Raw genomic sequence first — 27,843 nt, 5'->3', positions numbered from 1 at the left:
ATGTTTCTTGATCATCAAATCATCATATTAGAGTGATTTCTGAAGGATCATGTGACACTGAAGACTGGAGAGATGATGCTGAAACTTCAGCTTTGATCACAGGAATAAATTACATTTTAAAATATATTAAAATAGAAAACAGTTATTTTAAATTGTCATAATATTTCACAATATTACAATTTTTTTTTTTTTTATTAATCAAATAAATGCAGTCTCGGTGAGCAGAAAATACTTCTTTTAAAAACATTAATAATCTTAGCAATCCAAAACTTCTGGCAGTGTACATGTGCGTTCGGTAACGATACGATCACCGCAAACCTTCAGCCAACTGTGTTAAATGACTTAGAAACGTATTAAATGTGTTGGACTAGTTTGCGTCGCCTCAAACCACAAACCCAGTTATTTCTGGTACTCAATTTTGGCTCAATAAAAAGTCAAAATTTGAAGGATTGTGCAGATCTGAGATCCTGGACTCAGCAGAACTAATGAAAGCAGACTTGGGTCACGATTCCTCCTTTAACTGTGGAAAGATAATAACTGTGTGTTAACTTCAGTGGAACGGCTGCTTTTCCTCCATCGAGACTTGAAAACATGCCGATATGTTACAAGATTTTTCTGACTGACTCGAAGCACAAGAGTGCGCGTTTTCCCCGGAGGGCCTCACACACACACACTCACACTCACACTGAAATGCTGATGGGCTTCATTTGCAGCGGCTGAACGAATGAATGAACGAGTTTCTGAACAGCGCATTTTTAAGACGTCGAGTCACAGAGAGCCAGTTGTTTGCGGCCGCTTGTTAAAGTGGTTTAAATTCTCTTAAATGCCTTATATGGATCTGGGAGATTTCTCTCGTGGTGTGATCCGCGTCAAACATTCCAGGAGCGTTTCGGGACAAACCAGGTGTTTTGCTGGAACTTGATGAGGAGGGAATTGTGTTCCTAGAATACAGTGTTTGAGCCTGAACGCGTTTATTGAACGATAGTTCATGAACTCGTTCATATTTTGGGCGAACGTGAACTGAACGTACTGCATTACTGCCTGGTGAACGTTACTGTGAACTCGTTCATTCTGGTGTCTGTGAACGCCACGCTCTCTCAGTTTAACTTCGGTCAGTAGAGTGCCAGATTTCTATAGAGCCTTCCAGGCAAAAACCCGTCTAAAACACACCGTAAACCGGCCTTAATATGTAGCAGAAAAAACACCCAATCTGGCAACACCAGCCACCAGTGTCCACTGACTCTCTTATTCGATCTCGTTCATCAAAATGAACAAATCTTTTTTCGAGTCATTTCTTTCATTTAAGGGTCTTTAAATGTTATACTATTAACTGGCAAATTCCCAGAACACATCCACCTACGCAATCTTGATCATATTCTGAATTAAGAAATCATTATAATGCAGTCAAAAATCGTTTACAGTGAACATAAATAATTACTTTACCTTCTGAGTCTTTTGTTCATTTGTCACGTGACAGATGCAATGAATGGATCATTCATGAACGACTCATTTACGTTAAATCAAAACAAAACGCAGCAAGGAGGCGTGGTATGATCATTTAAACGAGTTTTATGACAAGGTCGGTGAGAATGGGAAAAATCTGACGCGTAGCTTCTATTTGGGCTGTGGCAATCCTTTTGAAAAATAATATCTGGCAGCAACATGGACAAAAAGAACTATTTTTGGAACTGTGAACTTAGTTCAAAATTTTGAGTATGAACTATGAACTGAACTAGTTCATTTTAAAATGTGTGAACTGAACTTTGAACTAGTTCATGTAGAAAGTGAACTTTCTCAACACTGCTAGAATACATCCATGACGTCACACACACACACTCTTTCATACAATAAAAGTGTAGGAATATTCGTCTTGAGAACCAGAGCTTGATTCCTTCTCGACAGTGTTACTTTAGTATCAGTGATTCACTGTAGAAAGTGGAAACCTGCAATTCCCTTACAGAGAGGTTTTTTACTTGATTTGACCATATAAAAATGTTGTTGGTATAAATGAATGTAGGATGATTCTTGGTTCGGGCCGATAGACTATGTCATCATTCATCGCGATTCCGATAGACGTCGCCCAACCCCAGTTGATTCAGCAATATCCATCCATCCCTCTTATCCATCCATCCATCCCTCCATCCAGTAATCCAGTAATCCCTCCCTCTATCCATCCATCCATCCATCCCTCCCTCCATCCAGCAATCCCTCCATTCATCCATCCATCCATCCATCCATTCCTCCAGAGCAATCCATCTATCCAACTACCATTGTATCTATCTGAAACAGGCTAGCAATGCAATAATGCGTACTAGCAACTGCATAGCAACACATTAGTAACCTCCCAGAATACCCTAGCAACCCCATAGCACCACCCTAGCAACTACCCAGAATACCCTAGGAACTACTAGCTTTCTTCTATTTCCATTTTAGTAAATTTGTTGTGTTATTTTTGTTATTTGTTTGGCTTTTTTATTAAATATGTTCATTTTTCATTTCAGTTATTTCAACACATCAAGTTAAACTAAATGAAAATGAGAAATGTTGCTTTGCAACTAGCTGAAATAAGTTTAACTTTTCTTTTTTTTTTTTCAGTTAACATTTGTTTTAATTAAAGTAACAAAGAACACGTTTTGTGGTTTTAGTTTGGCCCATTTATAATAACCCTGCTTCCTGATAATGAAAACAAGAATATTCCTGAACAAACATGAAAAAAAAAAACTGAATCTAGCCATCTAATAAAACTGCCACTGTATATTATATTACTGTCTCTTTGACGAATTGCTTTGGTTCCTATTTTGTAAGTCGCTTTGTATAAAAGCATCCGTAAATGCATAAATGTAAGAACAAACCTTATATCCTGAAATAGATATGAAGTTTAAAACAAACCCCCAAGTATGAGCACTAGCAATAGTGATGATTGACTTAAACCTTTAAGAGAAATACATGGAAAAGCTTCCGCATCTAATAGCTAATAATCGACACCTAACATGAGGTGCGTTATCCAGATGTGTCCCAGATGTGCCTAATGAATCCATCAAACAGAGGAACTGTAGCATCAAGCCACTCAAACACAAGCCAGTCTGTCATTAATGTTCCTGTGATCCCGGAGATCCATGCGAGGAAGTCTGGAAATCTCAGGTCGATCTCCATGGCAACGCAAACAAAACAGAACATTCCAAGGCCAAAGAAAGACAGACAGAAAGAAAGTTCTGGAGGAACAAACTGCTGTGACAAATCAACCGCTTTCATTTCCACGCCTGTAACTGAGAAATTGAGAGTACAAGAAAACGTGTGAGGTGCAATGTGAATAAAAGAAAAGTGCTTTTGAAAGTCCACTGTGAGCCGCCTAATAACAGTGGACTTATTCTGCATGGAGTAGATGGAGATCACATGACCAGAAGAATGCCACTAGCTTTATCTCTGCAAGTCAATGTTTAGTGGATACTTTCTAAATAGTACATTTACTAAAAGGTATCAATAGACAGAGACATATTGGACAGCAAAAAAAAAAAAAAAAAAAAAAAAAAAAAAAAAAAAATTGTTAGTGTTACCATCACAATTTGCTCATTTGATTATCTTGGTTATTGGCAAAAAAAATTTAAAAAATAAAGCAAAACAAAATTATAAAATAAAAATGCAATATAAAAGAAAAGGCAATAAAAAATGTATTATATTATATTATATTATATTATATTATATTATATTATATTATATTATATTATATTATATTATATTATATCCAAAGCAAAATAAATTAAAATATAATGCAATATAAAATAAAATGACAAAAAGCAATATCTTGCGTGTCATCGGCTTAATGAGGACAAGCCTGTTCAGTCTCTACAGACCCTGGAGAAATAAAACAGTGACGTGTGACAGCTCAAAATTAACAATTAACAAGCTACAAATGAGAGTAAAAACTGTAACCGGTCAAAAATTAAACATGACTCGACTGAATCTGATTGAAAACACGGTCACCGTATGAATGTCATGCAATGGTAATGCCAACTCTTTATCTTATCTTCTCTCACCAGCCTAATTACATCAAAGAACAAGAGCTTGTTCAAAGTCAGATTACATCCACACCACATTCACCCGGCCTCCTTGGCAATGAGTCCAAACGCTTGCCAACTTTCAGCACACAAATTCACAAAAGCTGTAAATCAGAGTGCGGAGTGAGCCAGCCTGACATGACGGACGAGTTTTCATTCACTTCACGATTAAAACCAGATCGGCTCAAACTAATGCTCAACATGCTGCGGTCGCACGGATCGTGCTCGGATTTTACTGGGATTGGCATTCGTGGAAAACTCTGTGCATGGTTATAAAACTCTTTCCTGTCAAATTAAAAGTCCCTTAGGTTGCTAAGGGTTCACGTCAAAAGAGAAGAATTCCCGTTTCCTGTTGCTCTGTTTATGAGGGGAAATGACTCCTAAAAGCCTGTAAAAAGTCTATATTTAGATGCAGGTGGATATGGATCCTAAAAGACAGTCTCCTCAAATCAAATCATTTTGATCTGTAAAGCGTTTTTCATAATACACATTGTTTCAAAGCAGCTTTACGTGAGGTTTATGATTTCGTAATTTTCATGCGTTATAGTTGGAATAGTATACTATAGTAGTATAATATAGTTACATTTTGCAACAATATAAACAATCAAGCAGTTGAGATTTGCAAAATCCAAAGTAAAATAAAGCAAAATTAAATAAATTAAAATAATAATAAAAATTAAATAAATTAAATAAAAAGCATATTATATGAAATAAATTAAAATAAGCAATATAAAACAATAAAATAAAATATCAAAAACATTTGACACTTTACTTAAAACTGTACTTTACAATTTAATAAACTGAAACTGTCCTTGTTCACTCCATCCGCACTACTGTTATTTTGCACTATTATTGGAAAATCAATAACGTTTGTCACACTTTGAAACAGTGTACTGTATGAAGCGCTATAGAAATAAAGGTGATGATTTAATAAAACAAAACTGAATCTGAGAGTAAGGAAAGATGTTGTACTCTTCAAAAAAAGAAATTGCCACATCTATTTAAAATAAAATAAAAATCAAGCAGGTCAGATTTGCTAAATAGTTCTTCTCAACACAACAGTCAGAAATACTTTGAGTGTCATTCAGCCCACAACACCAAAGCATGATTTAGAGTCGAGTTTTCCTGTAAAATGTCCTTTTCATATCAGATCAAAGTGTTAGCTCACTTCCAAATCATTAGAAAGCTCAGAATCAGTACCTTGAGCAACAAAAGCTGGATTGCTGCTCGACTCTTTCATCTTGGCTGAATATCTGAGTGATTCAGGAGGTCAGAACAGTTGAACTTTCCCTTTGAAAGCAGAAGATGAAACTGAAAGATGTTGCTTCACCTCAGGCTCCCAAGAGAGAGAGAGTGTGTGTGTGTGTGTGTGTGTGTGTGTGTGTGTGTGTGTGTGTGTGTGTGTGTGTGTGTGTGTGTGTGTGTGTGTGTGTGTGTGTGTGTGTGTGTGTGTGTGTGTGTGTGTGTGTGTGTGTGTGTGTGTGTGTGTGTGTGTGTGTGTGTGTGTGTGAGAGATTTTCACTGCAAAGAGCACAACAAGTGAGCCGTAAAAATCCCACTCTTTTTCTCCATAGAGAGACTAAAAGTTAAGACAAGCTCACCTTGAGTTCTGAGGTTATTAAGAGATCATATCTACTTATGTTTTTTTAAGGACACTGATTTCCTGATTTGTGCAATTATACAGTTTAGTGTCATTATACAAAAATGTGTGACAGCAGAATGAAGCAATTGAACACTAACCCAAACCCTAGGCTTGAGAGCAAGAAAGTCAATGCTTCATATTGCTTCACTCATACAGCAAGTGCTAAATCATGCTATTGTTAGCAAGTTAGCATTTATTTAACTAGTTTGTTATAACCAGCTAAGTTTATAAAAACAAAAATTTCACATTGCAACTTAAATGTATGGATTATTGTACTCAAAGATTTCACGTTAAGAACAAGTAAAATGTCTGAGTACAAAATAAAAATCTGCAAGTTCTGCTTAAACTTTGAATTTCTTTTTTCTATTTTGAGGCAACTGATCGCCTTAAATGTATTGAGTTTTGCCAACTTATTTGGGTCTACAGTGCATGTGTATGGAGTCAGATTAACACTGGCCAACAGCCTTGAAAAATCACCGTCTACATCATTTAAACATTGTTTTAATGAAATACAGGGATAATTCAGAGTCAGCCAAAGAGCTATAAATCGAATGAGTTCATCATTGGAAATGTCAAAAGCAATTAAACAATGTTCTGTTATGAATCTTGCTTGTGTGCATTACATGCATTTCAAATGAAGATACTTAAAGAGTGGTCAATTTTACATCAAACAACCATCTATTACTAGATATTAAACCAGACCACGTAAACCCTGTACAATTATAATTCTCATATAATAAGGACTTTGTACATAATGACTGCATTTCTTCTATAAGGAAGTGTTTGTTCTGGTGCTCCAAACATTCAATTGTGAACGCCAGAGAACTGAAAATAGTCCATGTGGTTTCGGTGAATGTCGGTTTAATAATTGAGCCATATGTTCTTGCTCCCAAAAATGACAAGTTAGAAAGTGCCACAAAACATCTACGCGCTCTCGAGTCAAAGCCGCAGTGCTTTTGTAGACTTTTATATGCCGAAAGCCGCAGTAACCTTTCGCTGGAAGTATTCTGAGCCTTGACCACCATCCGCCAACTCCACAGAGCTGACAACATGCCCGGACAGACCACTAAACCCTGGACCGAGACACAACTGGAGCACGACATGCAAGGTTCATATTCAGTGGGAAACATATGAAGCAGTGGATGGCAAATGAGATGATGATTTATGCAGTCAAGACCTCCATTAAAGTGGACCAATCAAGTCTTCTGAAGTCGTACAATAGCTTTGTGTGAGGAACAGACAGAAATCTCCCAGATATCATTCACACAGGCAGATTAGACCTGGTGCCAAGTTTAAACATGTGACCCTGGATCACAAAACCAGTCTCGAGTCGCACGGGTATATCTGTGGCAATAGCCAACAATACATTGTAAGGGTCAAAATTATTGATTTTTCTTTTATGCCAAAAATTATGAGGATATTCAGTAAAGATCATGTTCCATGAAGATATTTAGTAAATTTCCTACCGTAAATATATCAAACATGTATTTGTGTGAGTGAATGCTGCACAATCGCCAACATAAATGCACAATTTTAAAGGAGATTTTCTCAATGTTTTGATTTTTTCTGCACGGGTCCTCAGATTCCAGATTTACAATAGTTGTATCTAAGTCAAATATTGTCCTATCCTAACAAACCATACATCAATGGAAAGCTTATTCATTCAGCTTTCAGATGATGTATAAATCTCAAATTTCAGTAAATTAACTGGTTTTGTGGTCCAGGGTCACATATGTGAAGAACAACTTCAATCACAGTAGCTGTGTTTACATGGACCCTAATAATAATTGTAATCGGATCAGTAGCACAATTAACATGCAAGTAACCACGTCAACCGGAATGAATTGGCCAGATCTGATTAAAATTTCATTCAGATTGTAAGGGGTGATTTATTCCTTTAGTAATCCGATCAAGAGGAAATGAAAACAAACTGAGAACCGAAACCAGAGAGTACTGTGCATGTGCACTGCCGTAGAAATAGCGTAATGACGCATTCCTGTTGAATAAAGCGTTGTGTCATTCTGAAATTCTCCTTTCACTCATCGTCTGTGAAGTGGAGCAGGACAGTCCTCGTTTCAGACGCTCATCCACAGAACACACGGGTTTGGGCACGGGAAGGGGCGCTTTACTGCTGGATAAATACAAGCGGCAACAGTTCATTTGCTCGTCGTTGCATATTGCGTAAACCCTACATACGGATTCATTAATCGGAATGAATTCATTCAGACTGAAGCAAAAAGTGTCCATGTAAACTTAGCTACTGTATCGAACAACATGCAATGACAGACTTTTCATTTTGAGGTTAAACTACTCGATTAACGTGCATCCTTAACCCTATAAAGCCTACTGTACTGTACAACCTACTTGCTGATAAACGTGTCGCGCACAATCTCCTACACTCCTGTCATCTGATCGATAGTTTAGACCTTTTAGCAAGTAAAAGTCCTTTAGTATAATTGTACAAACGTTCTTCAGCTCGTGCTTCACGTATCTTTCTGCAGTCAAATCTGCACTGATTTTATCAAGTAAACAAAACTTTAATTAATGTTAATAATATGTCAAGATGAACACTTACTGGACTGAAGCAACTTCAGAGAAATCATGAGTATCAAAGATGATCATCAGGCTTTTGAGGAAGGTTTATCTGTTCCTCTATCAATCATCATTGCATTGTATTATATGTTTTAAAACTAAAGAGCTTTGATCATAAAACTAAGCATTTAAGTGTCAACTTACTAAAACATTATTGGCAGATATACATTTTATGAAAGTATCTGCTATACTGTTATAAAGATCTCAGTGATTTACATTACAAGCATCAGACCTTCATCACTTTTTGTCCATATAAATATCAGAATCTGCACAGAATCACATATTGTTGCTCAGTTTGGGCTTCCGAATAAAATTTAGCTGTTTTTTCCTCCATATTCTCACTATATCAGATTATATGAGCCATAAAAGCCTGATACGGATATGATGCAAACTTCTTTTCAGATTTAGACAAAAGGTTCAATACATTTCAGACTATTATTTTATATGCCAGGCTTTACACAGGGTTAAACGTTTAATCGGGCTGTCGGACCCTTCACATAAAGTATAAGGCCTGTTGGTCGGAACTGTGCCAAACCAAAACCACTACTTTCAAACCAAAACCCTTCATGGAATCCTTGAGCTATTCATCAAAGACATTATCCAAGGAAATCTGAGGCTGATGATGCCCAATGGAAAGCATTCATCTTCCTGTTCTCTTAAACGCCTCCTGCTTATGTAACGCTAGATTGTTGTTCTGAATGGAATCTCGTCCTGCTCTTACCTCACACTTGAAACCGCACACACACACACGACGTGTGCGAAACCCATAAGGTATGTTCACATGCTACAAAAGCATTCCAGGCCTTCCTGTGTGCGATGACTACGGCCGTAAGCGAGGTTAAAGGAGCGCCATCAGGGAATAATAGTGCTCAACACAGGCAGACAGCTAAAATTAGAGCATATTTGTTCAGCGTGAGTATCAAATGTCAAGTTGACAGAAAGCAGACAGCTTTGTGAGGTTAAACACTGATGGGAGGAGGACTAGTGACGGGCGAACGGCGAGGGAAACTTCAGGAGAAGAGGGTACACACTAAAAAAAAAATGCAGGGTTGTTTTAACCCAAATTTGGGTCAAATATGGACAAACCCAGGTGTTGGGTTATATTTTTAAATACAAATTTTAACCCAACGGTTGGGTTTTTCCATATTTGACCCAAATTTTGGTTATAACAACCCTGCATTTTTTAGAGTGTATCGGTTTCCGTCTGGTGCTGTAGTTAAAGACACACTACTGAATAGTGAAAGGCCAGTTTTGTTTTGCTATCTGTTACCAAAAGGAGCATGAGGCGGTTTGGAAAGACAGGAACAGACTTTAAAAAAACACCTACCGTTTCCTTCCTCTGATTATCGCATACTCTGGACCAATGCCTTGTTGTCTATTGACTATATAGGCTGCTGTCTACTAAATCAGCATTTTAAATGGAACAGAACCAAAAAAAGTGGCTTGATACCAGAGCATTTAGAATTAGATTTGAGGCGAGACACTACAGGCATAAACAGTGTTTTTTCATGCATCTGTCAATTTGGAGATTTTGGGGCGTTTTATAAGGAGTTTTTTCAGACTAGTGGAAAGAAAACATCCAAAATACACTGTAAACTAAATCTTTTAGTGCTCTTTATCTGTTTGCATCTTTAGATTTCAATTACAGTATATATTTTTAAAGGCTGCTTTCTCAAAATGAGTTATTCTTCCTACACTGAGCCAGAAATCTCCACGTCAGTCACACTTACATATTTTACATATTCACACACAAGTATTTTCTGATTTGTGGACTGATAAATAGAGATATCCAAATTCACCTCTGTAAAAAACTTTGACTCTAATATATCAAAAAAATGAAAAGTTTTGAACCTGACTTCATCCAATGTTCAGATTTTTGTTGTAGAAATGCATGCAAATTAGTGCATATTTAATTAGATAATGACTCATTTGCATATTGAAACTTGTAATACATTTTTTTTGTGCAATTATTAATGTAATCAGCTAGTGAAGTATGGTGAAATCTATTAGTCATTTTTTTACCCTATTCACCTGGTGTGTCTTGCCTTTATTCATTTGAATGGAATAATGGAGCTTGTGCAATGTAATGCATTCTGGGAATGTCCCTCGGTTAATGTCTGTCTGTCTCGTCTAGTTAGGCAGTTCAATAGGTTTTTGGATCAAAGATTTTCTTTACATATTTCATTGGCATCAACTGATGGAAATCTAGATAAAGCAGTTAATCTCATGAATAGGACGTAGCATGTGATTCAACATGCTTAAACGATAATGAAAAATTGTGTTGTTTTTATTGGTGTATTTCACAGTGCTAGTATCTGATTAAACTTGCCTGTGCCAAGAGACGGGTTGTGTATTGATTCAGTGTGATGCGAAGCATGCACCAACACTCACGCCAGTTAATCATTCACATTGAGATATGCACGAGATGACGAAAGCAACGATACAAAGGCATTGCATAATGATGCATCAGACACAATCGCTTTGGTAACATCACAGCCACAGAGATGAGGTGAAAAGCACGAAACCACTTCTACAACCAGTCACAACTACAACTGCGTTATAATTACAGATGACACAATTTGTCATGAAGTTCAAAAATCACTTAATTGCTTATGTTGGGCAATCTTGTTTACAAAATCAATCATGATCATGTGTGAAACCATTTAAACAAATTCACTAATTATGTAGCCTGGGTTTCCCCATTCTGCCTTGAGCGCAGCGCGATTTTCTTCACACTGCTAGGCAGCCTGGACACCATGGACCAGATCTTCCCCTCAAAAAGGGAACCAATCACAGAACGGGGAGGGAGCAGCAAGACGATGACGCACACACTGAAGCAGTTTGTTTATATCTATGGATCCAACATGGCATCAGACGCGAAGTTACCCTTCGATGCAGCCTTAGATAGTGTTCTAAGTAGTTTAGAACGCAAGTGTATTTCGTCTTCTTCCTCGTCGAATTTCTGTCGCTCTACATACGTCATCTGGTATAATTGAAGCGATTGGCTATGAGCTACGTACAGGCGCATTTGATACATTCGTAGCGCCCAATAAAAGGCCCTGGGCATTCGTAAACCACGCCTCAAATATGAGAAAATGAACATGTGGTGTCCAGACCACGTCTCAATGAGAAGAGGTCTGACGTTTGCCAGGCTACTAATTATGTGCAATTATCCAAAACGAAAAGCCTGTAAGTGATTTAAAGCTTTATTCCATGTTTAGTGTTAAACACCTTTTAAAGAGCCCATATTGTGCCCTCTAACAAAGTCTTGATGTTGTTTTTGGGCTCTGCTAGAACAGGTTTTCCTGCTTGAATGTTGATTTCCCCCATATTCTCCATTGTTGCAGCTCCTCTCTTCCCGGTCTGTCAGTAACACTCTGGTGTGTGTTTCCCGTACAACGGCGTAACTCATTGCTTTTCTACAGTAGTATGATGCACCATTGAAGAAATCAACTTGCTAGTCACGACTGTTTCCAGAAACCGTATTGTCGTAAATTGGTCATTCAAATACGTTGGTTAATGACCTCGCGCAGGTGGTGGAGTAATAACTACTTTTAATGAACCTGTTTGAGATCGAAATTAATGCTTGATGTTTTGCTATAAATTACGGACATGACATCCGAAGAGCATTTTTAAACTAAACGACAAGAATGAGATTTGTATGTATTCTAAAATAAAGCTATAGATTGTACTGAACGTCAGCTTGCTTATTTTGCTCAAGATAAGGATTTATTGAGTCCACGTCATGCAAACAAGAGACTGCTTCTAACCACAGGTCGAGAGCTGCCGCTCCAAACACAACTTTGCGATGCTGTTTGCGAATGTTCGTTAGAAGTATGGTTTCGGGAAACACCGATTCGTTGAACTATCCTGATAACGACGGAATTGGCGACCATAGTTGGCTAACAATGCTTTTGGGAAACACATCCCTGTTTAGTTCCTGTCTCGTTCCTGTCTCTTTGAAGCCCCTCCTTCTGAAAAGCACACTGTGCTCTGATTGGTCGACTGGAGCAGTGTGTTGTGATTGGTCGAGTGCTTCGAGTGTGTTTGGGAAAGTCCCGCCCCTAACCATAACCACCAGTTTAACACACTACTAACTAACTCAACCAGGCCCAGTCCCTTTATTCTGCGCATGAATTATTTAAATGAGGAATATTGTGACATGTTCGTTCCCGGAAGAAACTCAAGACTACAATGGAGGTGTTTCAGGAGTTCAGAAACACTGACACTGATATAGAGAAGAACTATGTAGAGAAACAAATTTGCATGCATAGAAACACAAAAATTGTTTCTACACTATAGATTGGAAAGTTTGAATTATTCACATTAAAAGACTCTTTGTATGGACAGTACAGGCAGATAATTTAGGCTTTTCCCACTCCTGAACTGAAACAGCAGTAAAAGAAAACCAACAATTCTTGTCATTGCTCACATTATTTATATTTTAACAGGCTTGGATAAAATCAGTCCAAATAAACCATTCCATTCCCCACATCGAGCCGGATCCCTCCCACATCTGAAGGTCAGACGCCTCCGAAGGTCACGGACAAGCAAATATTATGAGGAAACAAGAGCATCAGTGGATCATGGGAGCAACGATGCGAAGCGACGCTCACAGCATTCGCTCGCTGAGTAAATGGTTTACGCAGACATTCTTCTAGGGCTCTTAAAATAGAATGTTAGTGTTTTGTCTAAGAATGAGAGGAAAGAACGTATTCAATTTCATGTTGATAAATTGAGTCTCGGATGCATTTAGAAAAATCTCCTAAGGCCCATCTGTTATTCAAACCAGACTCCAGCGCGTTCCCTAGTTTTCCTTATTAACGGAAACAATTACACAGAACAAAGGCTCTGAAAGATTCTGAACAACCGTTTTGCCTTGAGGTTTAGTTGATCTACACTCTCACCACACGGTAAATCAAATTTAGACCTATAACTAACACACACACACACACACACACACACACACACACACACACACACACACACACACACAGACGACCCTCTCCAGATCCAGGGTTCATCGTCTCCAAGGACATAATCAGAAACTCAAATAAACAAATGACAAAAAAACATCCATAACACATCAGATGCGACTTCAGCACTTTCTGCCTTGGGAGCGAAACATACTTTATGCAAATACATGAATGAAAACACTTCTAGCTATGCAAGTGCAATAGATTAAAAGAATTTCTAAAGTCCTCACATTCTTTTTTATATATCAAATGTAAATTTATGTCCCTGTTACACAATTTTCTAAATAATTCAAATAGCTTGAATGCAACTCTACACCGCCACCTCATTTAGTATACGAGGTTAATATGCAAATGAGCCCCGCCTCCACTCACTCAGCTCAGAGATCCACTGGTTGACGATCACACGTTGATCTGATTGGTTACAAGGTAGTTTGTGACGTCAGAAACACCAGCGATTTCAAAGCGTGTTTTTGAGACTGTCTTTGGTTCACTGCAGTTTTGAGGAGAAAATACTCAGCAATGCTGTCGACTTATGAATTTACACATGGTTTGTCTTAAAGCAGATTAAAAACACCACATAGACACAACATTAAAAACTTGATTTCACATTCAAAGCTATTTTAAGGCATGGTGATTTCCCTGTGCTTCAAAAGGCCTTTATTAACCCACAGGAGCCGTGTGGAGTTTGTTTATGATGGACGGATGCACGTTTTTGAGCTTGAAGAGCCAGGATATTTCTTTATATAACTCCGATTGTATTCGTCTGAAAGAAGAATGTCATCAACATCTAGGATGGCTTGAGGGTGAGTAAATCATGGGCTTATTTTCATTTTAAAAGTGAACTAATCCTTTAAGTGATAAAATGATTGACTACAGGGGAACTTTAAACATGTTAATAGCTTCGTTCCTTCGAGTGCTGTGGTTTGTTTCCGCCACAGTAATGCAAGAATGCACGGAACTGATTGCCTGCAATGTTTTGAACAAACATCCGTGTGTGTGTGTTTGCATAGAGTACGGTTCTGACCTTCCTCATCTCTAAAAGAGCCTGGGACTCGAAGACAAAGACGGCTCTGTGGTGTAACGTCTGGCCCGTGACCAAGGCAATATCAACACTTCACCATTGCTCCAGAAGCAACACTGGCAGCTGCCGTCTCAACCTCCACCAAGCGATGAGATTAGCAGCAGGTTCCCCGATGACAAAGGATCGGTCTTAATGCACAGAGGCATGCTGGGAAACCGAGGCAGCGTGAAGCGCTGATGCAAAGTGACTTATCTGACTGACTCCGGCCGGTGGCGTTGAGTTTGTTGACGCTACACGCTTTATAGCCGGACAAATCAAGAGAACATCCATTAACCACTTCTGAAAATCTGTGAGGTTTCACTTTCCCGACGAGACTCAATGTCAGACTTTTAATTCTTTAAGAGGTCTTACACATGAGAGTCATGTTACTCGAGCTGACAGTGACTAAGTTCTACTGTTTTCTGGCCAGACGCCTCCAGCTTTTATGTTCCTGATGGGTAATAAATCAAACGCTGAATCTCTTTCTCTCGTGTAAGTCACACTACTCTATCCCTCAGTGTACAGTGAGGCAGATGGATTATATTTAAGGATTTGCACATTTGTTCAATTTCAAAAAAGAAAATAAAAAAAGACAAATTAAACAAAATTAATAAATAAAATGCCTATATTCTTTTTTTTTCATATTTTAAATCCAATTTTATTTTGTTTTCATTTAGAAGTTTTTGTAATTTTGTGTGTGTTTGTCATTTATAATAGTTTTAGTTTCAGAAGTTTTAGTCAACCTAAACCAAGCGATGAGATGGGTATAATTTGTCAACTAGCTGAAATAAGATATTTAAGTATGAAATATTTATTTCTAGTAATGAAAATGTTTATGGTTTTAGTTAATGATAACCCTGAAAAAAAACAAAAAAAAAAACAATTAAAACAAATATAAAATAAAATGAATACATAAATGTCTAAACAACTAAATTGTTAAGTTGTTTTAAAAGAGTTGTTAATTATTTATTTTTATTTATTTTTTATAAATTAAAGTACATCATATTAATCTCCAAGCATGTTCAGTATTGCGATACACCAGTTATACTGAAGAACCAATTTAAGGCATTAATTTGTATATTTTTGGATCTGTAAAATGCAGATGACATTGGCAGTTTTTTTGCACATTGTATTGTTGCAAAATACTTCAAATAAATAATAATAATAATAATAATAATAATAATAATAAAGAATGAATGCCCGATGCAAAATATGTCTGATATCATTCAGCATTCATCAGCCACTGTGTCAGAACAGCAAAAAGTTACCCAATACTCTTAAGTAAGAGCACATGGGCTTATACGATTTGTGGCGAAAGCATTTATGGCATTCGTACGAAACTCAAGCAGCAGTTTTGGCTCGGAGTCGCTCTCGTAAAGTGGTTTGTGCGACTGCGGCGTGAGCTTCAGGCCTCGACACATCCAGGGTGCGGCTCCGACTCAATCCACGACTCAATCCAGAGCTGAGGAATGAGAATGTGAGAGGAAAATCTTTCTGTATGAATCAAAAGAAACCTGAGGTAATTTCCCCCCGAAGCTGAAAAGTTTCATGCAACCAGACCAAATAAGGGATAATATGGATCTGGTTCCAGAGTTTTCCACTGCTGGTGTCAGTCCCTCCATCTCCCCCGCTCTCAGATGCCCGAGAGTATAAATAACTTCCTCTGACAGGAAGAGCCATTATCTCCCAGAGAAGCCTTGCTGTAAGAGTCACGGTCCTGCTCGCACGGTCCCACACTGAGGCACAAGACCACTTCAGTAGGTTGAATTAGAAGATCAACACACACACCTAAACCAGCCTCTGAAAACACCCAGAGGCCCCATTAACACTTACATCTATCCGTCGTGCTTATCACAGCCGGTCGAAGTGCGGCATTAGCAAATAGCGATGAAAAGTTTATTGTAGGGATGTGGACGTAGTGTTCGTGACGTCATGCGTAGTGTTTCTGAAGAGCATTTTTGAAGCCCAAAGTGGGCGGAACCGGCCGTCGCCATCTTGGAAGCTCGTCACTCCCGGATAAACGACAATGTGCAGAGGCGGATTAGCTGAGGTGACATGAGGCTAACAGACAGCAGACCAACGGCTAGTAGTGACATCACTGACAATCCACCTGTCACTCAAGAGGCCACGCCCTAAAATATGCAGAACTTTAAGGCTTAATTTTATTTAAACTGATGAGTTATAAAAAAATTCACCCCCCTCACAGTCGTCATGAAGGGCAAAATTAGCTATATAGACCACATATGCATGTATATGTATATATGTTTGCACTAGACTGTAAACATATCTTTCTGCTGTAAAGTTGGGCATTTTAACATGGGGGTTTATGGGATTCTCTTTTGGAGCCTGTCTCTGGTGGCCAGTCGATGAATTGTAGTTTAAGTCTCTTCCGTGTTGGTTTTAAGAGAGAGACTGGAAGGTTGCCGCTTGGTTAAGCCATGTTTTTTGGGGCGTTAAATGGCGCAAATACCAGTAAATCGACTAACGTAAACCTTTGTAAATCACGTTGCATGATTGACTTAAAAACTCTCCGCTCATAAATACTGCGCCTGAAAGGGAAACTCACATGCAATGAGGTCAGCCGCAAAAATAACCCTGTCCTCGCATTTTCAGCGCTCATTTTTCATAGTAAATCCTGACGGCAGTTTTTAAAGCCAAAAGAGGTTTTGTGCTGACAGAAGCTGTTAGAAAATGTGGCGCAAAAAAATCTTGTTTTTGTAACGTTTATATATACACTGAAAACAGTTGTGCTGCTTCATATTTTTGTGGATTCTTTGATGAACAAAGTTCAAAAGAACATTACAAATGTTTTTTAATTTAATGCAATCTTACTGACCTCAAACTTTTGAAAGGTGGTGTAAATAAAATGTTTAAATATTTCATTTAAGTTAAAAAAAAAAAGAAAAATGAATGGATACGACAAAACCCGTGTAAAGATAGTTAAATAAATATTGGGGTTCAAACAACAGACATTTTTCCAAATTATCTTGCGAGTAAATGATAACAGATTGATCATTTTTTACTTTAGCTCGCCGTTCAGATCTCAATCCACCACAGGACTTACTCTTTTTCTCTTCGTCCATTATGTAATGACGTGTGCATGGTATGCGAGGCCACTCTTTCCACTCGATGCCCAGTGGACAGCCAAGCCGCAATCCCATAAAAGGCCTGCCTTTGTGGTGGAGCAACAGATAACAAGAGACATATCCATCCTGATATCTACAACAACCCACAGTTTCCGCTCCTGTCACTATCCATCACACACGATTAAGCCTTGCATGTGCAGAACAACAGGTCAAAGAAGATCAGCACCAAATCACCCATGAGCAAACAACAGATACTTACTACCAGTGTCGGGGGTAACTTGAGTCACGTAATCAGATTACTTTTTCATGTAACTAGTAAAGGACTGCATTACTTTTTCAATTTACAACAAAATATCCAAGTTACTTTTTCAAATAAGTTACACTCGTTATTTTTTCACATTTATTGACTGACAGCTCTCCTGTCCTCATGTTGAGAGAAAAGTGAGGAGGTGTTGTGTGCGCTGTGTGAACATTATGGTTATTTTAGTTCCAGACTAAATTAACATTCATACGAAACATTCAGTATTCCTCAAAAGGAATAAAAAAAAAAGTAAAAAAAAGAAAAGTAAAAATGCAATTTTACGCAAAACTTTTATAATTAACTATATTAAAGGTATAGCGGAGGATTTTTTACTTCCGGGTGGATAGCCTATACTATTGGTCCTCCTAATTGTCAATCATTCTGGTGAATCAATCAAACTTTTCAAAAAGTGGAGAGGGCGGGTCTTATCTAAAATTCGGAAAGATCCTCCGCTATACCTTTAAATTACACAAATATACTTTATGTATTTAATCTCACTTTATTAACCAATGTCTTTGCTGCTGAACTTCAATGACTACGTTTACATGCAGCCAATAACCCGTTCAAAACCGGAATATTAGCAATAACCTGGTCGCGCACGGCCATGTAAACACCGGCAAAAACCTGGATATGCTCATCTCCCGGTTTTTAAAAACCCGGATATGATCCCTGGGGTACCCCTTTTCTAACCCGAATATTTGGTCATGTAAACGTGTATCGGCATATCCCCAAAGGAACACTGATTTGTGTTCTGCGCATGTTCTATTCTCAAGGAATCTTGGTCTTTTGAGTAGAGACGGCGCATACAAAAACCCACGTGCAGTATACCGGAAGTAAACAAGAAGTAGAGGTAAACATGGCGAGACGCAGCGCAGCACCACACTTCTGGAGCGAGGAGGGAAGCGCAAACAAAGGCGATCGCTATCTGCTGCTGCTGTTGTTGTTGTCTTTGGATACAGGAAGAAGAATCGGAAATGACGCATATTGCGTCTTAAGGTTGTCCGTACGTCCAGACGCTAACCGTGCGTCGCCGTTTACATCGGGATATTGCCAATTGATTACAAATTCCATGTATACAGGAGTAACTCTCTCTGCTCACGCATGTAAACGGGTTATTCCGAATGTTTCAGAAACCCAAATAGTGACCTTAACCCGACCATAACCCGAATTTTAACAGCTTGTAAACGTAGTCATTGATCTAATTCAACCTAATAAGCAAAAATTACTTTAGATTAGAATTAGAAATAAGAGTGTTGAACTTCTTTCTCCTGAATCCTATTATTCTTTAAATCCAGAATCTTAGTTTCTACTGTACAGGAGTAAATATGCATTTCCTTCAAACTGAGGCTTATTCATTTCACTTTTGGTGTGAAAAGGCCTTAACATTTGCCAAAATTAAAACTTTTTTTGTTGTTATTAATAAACAAACAAGCAAGCAAGCCCAGCCCAAGTGATAAAAAGTCATGTAAGTCAAGTCAAGTCACCTTTATTTATATAGCGCTTTTTACAATACAGATCAAATATCAAAGCAGCTTCACAGTGATAACATGAAAACACAACAAAGTATGTTTGTAGAAGAAAATTGCATCATCGTCCACCTCAAGTAAGGCAGATCAATAATATTGTTCAATGTCCCCAACTAAGCAAGCCAAAGCCAAGACAACAGTGGCAAGAAACCAAAACTCCACCAGGTAACACAATATTGTAATGCATTACTTTTAAAAGTAACTTTCCCCAACATTGGTTACTACATCCATACGGCAATAAGCATTCACCGGCGTACGGCTTGAGAACGGCCATGCCAGCATCTCCTCACTTAATGCATGCCAGCGAGTGCAGACTGCCAAATCTGAGCTCAGATTTATGGTCGCAGTGCTTCCAGACAGATATTATTTTATTTTTATTCAGACTGTTTAAAGTCTCCGTTTGATTGTTAAGAGTACAGCTGGCGCACTAGAGCTCCTGTGCTACAGATTCATATGATACATAACGTCCCTGTGAGCCCAGTGTTGCATGTGGACGCCAGGTGAGAGACCTGCGTTCGGGGCCGTTCAGGGACATGAAGATCAATGGGAAACGAGCTGAATAAATGAGCCAGATGGCCCGTGTTTAAGCAGAACTGATGGGTGAGGTTTTCTTGGCGAATAATATATCCGGTAAACCAAACACATTAACTTTGTGTCTTACTTGGACTTTATATGTATTTCCTGTGGCCGCAAACAGATGCCTGTTTTTCCTGGTGGAAATCCTTCTGGTAATATAACCTCTAATGTGCTATATTTAAAAGGAAATATCCTTCAATGATATTTTAAAAATTAAGTCAATATGCAACTCATTTTAAGTCCATAAAGTGACACGTTTCAAGTGAAATAGTATATGTAGTAAAAATAAAAATCGTAGACTTGATTTTTTTTCCATTGGTAATTAATGGGAAGAGAAAGGAGAAATGTTTGCACTGCGAACACAGGTAAAGAGAGAGAAACAGTGACGACGCCAACATCTCTCTAAGCATGAGCAACATAAGGGTCAATCACAGCACAACATGCTGAGTACGCACAGATCTCATGTAGAACAATATGTCTCTCATGCACCTATTATTGACATTTAAAGGGCAATTTAAAGTTGGCATGACGTAAAGGTGACACTCACTTTGGAGATGGTGAGAGGCATGCTGAAGTCCTTGCCACCCTGAAGTCTGAAGCCCCAGGGGGAAGGTCCGATCAAGGACACGCTGTAGCTGTTGCTCATGGTGGACGGGTCACTGTCGCTGGGAGGCCGAGTAAAGCCAAAGTCCAATACACAGCCTGAAAAACAAGAGCAAAGACTTAGTATTGTTGTTACAGCAGGAAATAAAACATGATCTACTGATGCCTTTGACACCTAATCACATCCTTCAGCAACTTAAAGTGCCTCTGTGGTGAAAATCAAGCTTTTAATGTTGTTTATACGTCTATGTGGTGTTTTTAATGGTGTTCATGTATAAATTCATAAGTCGACAGCATTGCTGAGTATTTCCTCCTTAAAACTGCAGTGAACCAAAGACAGTCTAAAAACACGCTTTGAAATCGCTGGTGTTTCTGACGTCACAAACTACCTTGTAACCAATCAGATCAACGTGTGATCGTCAACCAGTTGTGGGAAAGCAAATTTATTAAAATGTTTAATTTAGGTTTACATTGAATTTAGCATGTTAAGGTTAGAATAAATTATGATTATCAGAGTTTTCTAGCAAAAGACTCTGGTCAGTCCTGTTTTACTGAAACTCTTGGAGTTTGTGTTTTAGCAAGAAAGTCCAGCCAGTCCTGTACTCGGGTCTCAGTGTTTGAATAGATATGCTGAGTGGATTAGGGTGGGCAATGCTCTGTCTAAAACCGGTTCCTAAACCTGTCTTTTTCGGTTCCTGCCCCTAAATGTATATAAACTGTAAGAAAACGTTTCATGTCAGACTTGGTGACTGCAGCTACCGACAGCTCGTGTTCTCAATAAAGAATCCTGCAGAAGAAACAACCAAGTCTCCTGGTCTTTTGATTCTAAGTTCACAACACAGTGGAGCTCTGAGCTGAGTGAGTGGAGGCGGGGCTCATTTGCATATTCATAGAACCACGCATACTAAATGAGGCAAGGGTGTCAGATACATTCAAGACATTTTAAGACATGAAAAAACATTTAAATATGTCATTTTGGTGATCAAAGATGAGTTTTATGGGATAAAATGATTGAATACAGGGAGACTTTAAGACAAAATCCTCACCTTGGAAGCATCAAAGTAAGTTATCCAGTTGGACGTGTCGTATGTATGTATGCATGTAATATATAAATATAAATATAAATATAAATATAAATATAAATATAAATATAAATATAAATATATATATATATATATATATATAAAATAGACAAATAGAAAAGAATGGCACAGATATATTTGTGCAATTGATTGGACTGGAAAATGTTACAGGTTTCGGTTACACTATTTTAAGGTGTCATTGTTAAAGTGTAACTATATATTTAAGTACTGAGTAATAATAATTAACTACTTGTACTTACTATAGGGTTAGGGTAGGATTAGGATTCGGTTGAGGGTTAATTGCATGTAATTATGCATAATTTACTGTTATTGCTATAGTAAGTACATGTAACATATGTAACAAGGACTCTGTAAAATAAAGTGTTACCCAGGTTTCTAAATAAATCCACGGACAAGATGGTTCATAGTCCAAACTTATCTCAGAAGTACAGATAAAACAAAAGAGCAATCTCTATTTATATGAACATGACAGGAGGGGGACAATCTTGTTGTGCGCAGGCAAGTATTTTAAGAGCTTACGGGTGAGCGCCACAGTTGTTGTTGTGGAAAAACCCTAGTAAAATCCAGCACAAGCCAAATAGAAACATTCCAGAAGAACGGATTAGACTCTGGGGGTCTCGCTCAGGAATGTCCCACGGACACAACGGGGATGCTTTTAGAAGTTAAAAGCAATGTTATCCACCTGCTCTCCTGCCTTTTAAAACCTCTCGGTACATCAGTAATTGAGAGCAACCACATTACGGAAAATATTCCAATTTCATTTCAACATTCCACATCCTCAAAACAGATTCATATCGGTCGAAAGCTCGGACTGTTTATTTATATCAAGCTGTGTGGATTTTCCATGCCCTGTTATAAATTGGACATATGGGAGGATGAGGATCAATAAGTCAGTGTGGTTGACAACAAATTAGGAATGCACCGACTTAAAAAATGTTGACCAATACCAATAACCAATAATTATTTATATTTGAAAGCCGATAACCGATATATTAGCCAATAAATCTAAATCCAAATTTTTGTATCATTTTTGAGAGCCTGATTACAAAAACAAGTCTCACCATTAAAAGCCATGTCCCAAACACACAATTATGATGTTCTCTTATGTAGCCGACATGACAGACTTGAACTGTGTTTTCCCTTTTTGAAGCAATTCAAAACAATCATGTTGAACAGTTGTGCATCTAAAGAGTCTCAGCTGAAGGAAATGATACATTATTTATCTGCTTTAAATGTATCGGCCTAATTTTCTTATTGGGCTGATAACGATAACATTAATAATGAACATATATCGGCCGATACCAATATGGTGGCCGATATATATCATGCATCCCTACAATAAAGCCATGATGATGATGCTAAACAGGTGAAGAAGCTCAACATGCACCATATGATGCCAACATTAGCACTCCCAACCATCTGTTTAATGATTGAATAACAGAGTTGCATGGAAGTGAGAACCTCAATAGTTGCTCAAAGATGAGTGTGCATCACTTTATCTATGTGACTATTGTATGAGTCAGTGAAGCTGATGCAACGCTCCTCTGAAAGCACTAAGGGTGCGGTTATAAAGAACAACATGTATTGAGAACATCCTGAATAAAGAGAATGAATCAATTTTCCATGCCTGAAGCCACTAGGGCTGTGTGTGTGTGTTTGTCACACAGGCTTTATAATGGGTACATTTACTCATCTTCTCTAATCTAGATCAACAATAGCATTATGATTCGGACAGTTAGAATAACATGATAAATGTAGCTTCTTCAAAGTCTCCATGAATTAAAGTTTTGAAACTTTAGCCCCCTATTAACGTTGAGAGCGTATGCAAATATGCAGACAAAGACCAACTTTAACCAGATATAAAGTTTACAAATCATACACTTCCAGCCAAACAAACGAAACTCAGATGAATAGTCACTCGACTTGATCCACAGGGTGTGTATATAATTTTTTTCTCAAATAAAATGCTCTTTAGAGTGAAGAACATCCATCTCTTTAATGATGGACTTGCTATTCTGCGACATGAACTGAAATTTGTGTGTAAAATCTGCATACAAACGTTTTCATAAACAAATCATGATTCGGCAATAACATTTGTACTATGTAAATGTATTTCAAATATGCAAAAAAAAAAAAACACCACACGAACACTGGGTGGACTTAGGCTACATTTAGCCTAATATTAAATATAAAAAATAATCTTAATTATATGTGATCATATACAACGAAAGAGTAAGAAAAGCTACGTTAAGAGATTAAATGGAGATGTTTGGGCATGTTTTATGCAAGTTTCTCATCTAGAATTCTCCAAAATCATTAACTTCGCATGAGGTTAAGAACAAATTTCTTGTTAGAAGTTCTCCTGTGCAAACAAACACGAAATAATCCACACAATTATTGGTGAATGAGACACTTTTGCTTTTAAAAATCCAGTTATGTCCCACTCCAGCTTCCCTTTTCAAGAGGAAATACGTCAATCAAACCATTTCAGTTGAATATCAAGTCCATAATATTAGCAGTTGGTTACTTTTGAGCTCAAAACATGGCCAGTCAAATACAAAACAACTAAGGTTTGTTTGTTTGTTTGTTTGTTCTTTAACGCGATGTCAGCTTCTGTGGCCATTTTCCTGACGAGGAAAATCTATGGTAAAACATCAGATGTTGACAATTTATTTTAGCTAAAAACTCCAAAACTATATTTGGGTTAACTTTGTTAAAAACTTCAAAGTAACTGAATATAAAAAGGTTTCTCAACTTAAAGGTATAGCGGAGGATGTTTTACTTCCTGGTGGGTAACCTAAACTATTGGTCCTCCTAATTGTCAATCATTCTGGTGAATCAATCAAACTTTTCAAAAAGTGGAGAGGGCGGGTCTTATCTAAAATTTGGAAAGATCCTCTGCTATATCTTTAAGGTTAAGACAACACGTATGTCCCTGAATGCCTCTGAAACAGAGAGCTTAATATGTCCGTCACCATATGAACTAAAACTGTGTGAAGACCAACACGGCTTTCCACTGATCTGTCAGTCACGGTTGCTTTTCTTATAGTGCGAACGGCGCCAAGCGACGTGATGCCAAAGCCTCTGCCTCCAGCCAGCCAATAAAAACATTGCAAAACATTTTATTTAGTGAAATGAAGTGACCGTAACTGTAAATTCCTGACTCCCAACACTCTTAAAAATAAAAGTTCCAAAAAGTGATGCCATAGAAGAACCACAAGGTTCCCCAAAATAACCTTTTTAAGTGAAAAGTTCCCTTAAAAGTAAAAATCGAAACAACCGTGGAAAGGGTCCATGGATGACGTTAAAGGTTCTTCACGGATGCCAATAAAGAACATTTATTTTTAAGGGTGAATATTAGCTTAAGATCAAAGCCAAACATCATTTTGGGCCAAAAACAGCAGAACTTTCTAGTTAATGGAAAGTTCCATTTAACTGAGGAATTACCTAATTCTACATCCATCCAAGCACTAAAATAACACGCAAAAGACAGCCGTTAAATCTCTGCATGTGTAGACAGGGTTGAGCTACCGATTCATAGGTGGTAATTTAGGAATTTATTACAGCAACACATAAAGAAACAGGCTCTAGCACGGCTGGACTTTCACTGCAACAGTTGACGGTTTAATGTTTAGCCACTAAACCTAGAAACAAACGTCCAAACATTCTCCATTTATGTCCCTGGATCACGTCACCAGTCTCGAGTCGCACGGGTATATCTGTGGCAATAGCCAACAATACATTGTACGGGTCAAAATTATAGATTTTTCTTTTATGCCAAAAATCATGAGGATATTAAGTAAAGATCATGTTCCGTGAAGATATTTTGTAAATTTCCTACCGTAAATATATAAAACATGTATTTTTGTGAGTGAATGCAGCACAATCGCCAACATAAATGCACAACTTTAAAGGAGATTTTCTCAATGTTTCGATTTTTTTGCACCCTCAGATTCCAGATTTACAATAGTTGTATCTCCGCCATATTGTCCTATCCTAACAAACCACACATCAGTGGAAAGCTTATTTATTCAGCATTCAGACTAAGTATAAATCTCAATTTCAGAAAATTGACCCTTGTGACTGGTTTTGTGGTCCGGGGTCACATTTGGTTAATCACCTGTGAAAGCATTCAAAGCTTCCCTGTAAAACACAGGTGTGCTTTTGTGACGCTGGCCAACTAATGATTATCCTTTATGGCGAGTTTCATTGGTTCTCCTATGTAACAGGAATGCACCTGGACAAAACGTCCTAGTGTTTTACTAGACTATAACCAACTTATTATTAAAGAATCCCAATGCTGAAGTTCCTGAGCCTACAGACCGGAGACATGGAGCCGCACCCGGCCCGGGTTCAGTTCAGGCGTGCTGGATCACGTCTCAATCCTCACTATTGCATTATGGGCCAGTTTTAGGGGGGGTTTGCACTGGCAGTGTGTTTCTATTGCACCTTCATTCTGGGAAAGATCCTATTTCTGATCGAGCACTTCCCCAGACGTCCCAAAAGCAGATGTAATCATATTTATCTCACTTCTGGGGACAATTTCGTAACAAAATATAGTATGTGGAAGCACACAACTCACTTTTAACACTAACTGCTTAAGGTCACTGAACGGTTAGTCACTTGGAAGCACCAAAATACATAACATTACAGTTAATAAGTGCATTTAAACTAGCTAACATCATTATTATCCACTTAAAAATGTCATTATCATGCCTCAAATGCCTGTTATTCCACATGCAACCTCAGTTTAGAGCAGAACTACATCATAATGACCTCAAACTCCCATTATGAGGACTTTAACTGCTAAAGTGAAGCACAAATAAACAAGTTCACACTCTTTTCACGTTACGTTTTAACTTTTCCCTGTTTTGTTTCTGATTTAAAACAGCTACTCTCTAGTACGGCATGACAGAAGAATGACGCCTCATGCAATGACAGATATTGTAATCAAATCTCTACACAAATGTAACTTATTAAGTACATCCAGTGCTGATATAACGGTAAATCTACTTATTTAGAGCTATATTGACACACCTTTATGAGAACAAAACCACTTCCTCGTTGAGTCAATCACAAGCCGCTTTACTTTTCAAAACTGACACGGCGCCAAAAAATAAATAAATAACCGACAAACTTCATTTTAAAGTTAACGGTCAACCACGGGTAAACATTACCTGGATACATACATATTGTTTTTTTGCTTATTAATATATTCACAACATAAATCCTCTATATAATATCGGAAACTAATAAGAACTTTAAAAAGGATCGGATAAAGGAGTTTTTTCCCACGCGAATCGTTACATTGTAAACTTCATTCGCGTCTCCTCTCGCGCCGCGTTGACATTAAACGCGTGTTTGAAGCGCAATCAGACGCGTGCTCATGTCACTCACCTGTGTTGTGCTGTGGAGCCGATGTGGAGTCAAACTGTGTGTGAGGAGAGGAGAGAAAACGAGTTTAGAAACTCCAGAAACTGTCTCACTAACTTCCGCCCCTTTAACACACGCTGGAGGAAACTATGACGCTCTGACGTCACCGGCACGATGATTGACAGGCCGAGAGACTGACAGCACAGTACATTTCGTGTTCTACATGATGAAACAGTTTATCATTTATTTTGGAGTTGTCCTCATTCAGTTTGTTTTTGGTCAGATCTCTGTTCCTTTATTAAGGCTCATCTTTCAACTGTGCTTTAAAAATGTGTTATTTGTTTTTTTCTCTTACGACAAATCTTCTCATAAGGAATATTACTTCATTAATATGCTTCTTCTTTTAGCTAAATTTAGTATTCATAAATGTAAATCTGGAGGAAACAAGCCTTTGTTTTTAATTTAAGATCAGAAATTCAACAATAGCCTACCTAAACACAATATTGGGTTTAAAGAATAAAATTTCAGTCTGTAAACATTTTCACGTTTTTGTTTAACTTTAAAGTTTGTCTCTGTATCTTTATATATTTTTCTTTTTTTGTGTGTGAATGTCTGTTTACTCAATGTAGCCCCCTGAGTTGTAATTCTTTAAAATCAATAAAAAAAAGACATGTATCTCCATTTTCCTTTTCTTTGTTTAACTTTATCCTCATTATGCATCTTACCTTATTTGTCAATTATACACAACTATAGCCTATTTTCTGCCTCTTTCCTCTCTCCTTTTAAATGCATGCAGCTCAAAAAACTTTGAGTTTGTTCATGACTTGGGATAAATTAATCTAATATGGTTAAACAGCCCTTCATTCACTTGAGACAGAAAACATAGAAATGCAAAGTAACATAAAAGAATGGTGAAATACCATGAGAGAAATGTGAGAGGAAAAACTATA

At 37.8% G+C, this 27,843-nt stretch overlaps 1 protein-coding gene across 1 annotated transcript in view; it reads right to left on the bottom strand.

Annotated features, from left to right (window-relative positions):
- pdlim5b (PDZ and LIM domain 5b) overlaps positions 1-27,027 on the bottom strand; it is an 84,138-nt gene extending 57,111 nt beyond the window's left edge. The window contains exons 1-2 of the mRNA XM_081353832.1: positions 26,918-27,027; positions 20,362-20,516 (exon numbers count right to left, since the gene is read on the bottom strand). Of these exons, the coding sequence (XP_081209958.1) occupies positions 20,362-20,460 (99 nt within the window). The 5' untranslated portion in view covers positions 20,461-20,516; positions 26,918-27,027. The remainder of the gene's footprint in view (positions 1-20,361; positions 20,517-26,917) is intronic.
- Positions 27,028-27,843: the final 816 nt, after the last annotated feature.

Source organism: Scardinius erythrophthalmus (assembly GCF_964197995.2).
Source record: "Scardinius erythrophthalmus genome assembly, chromosome: 23".
Lineage (NCBI taxonomy): Eukaryota > Metazoa > Chordata > Actinopteri > Cypriniformes > Leuciscidae > Scardinius > Scardinius erythrophthalmus.
The sequence above is the reverse complement of the archived record's forward strand: the minus strand, read 5'-3'. Positions and strand labels throughout refer to the sequence as shown.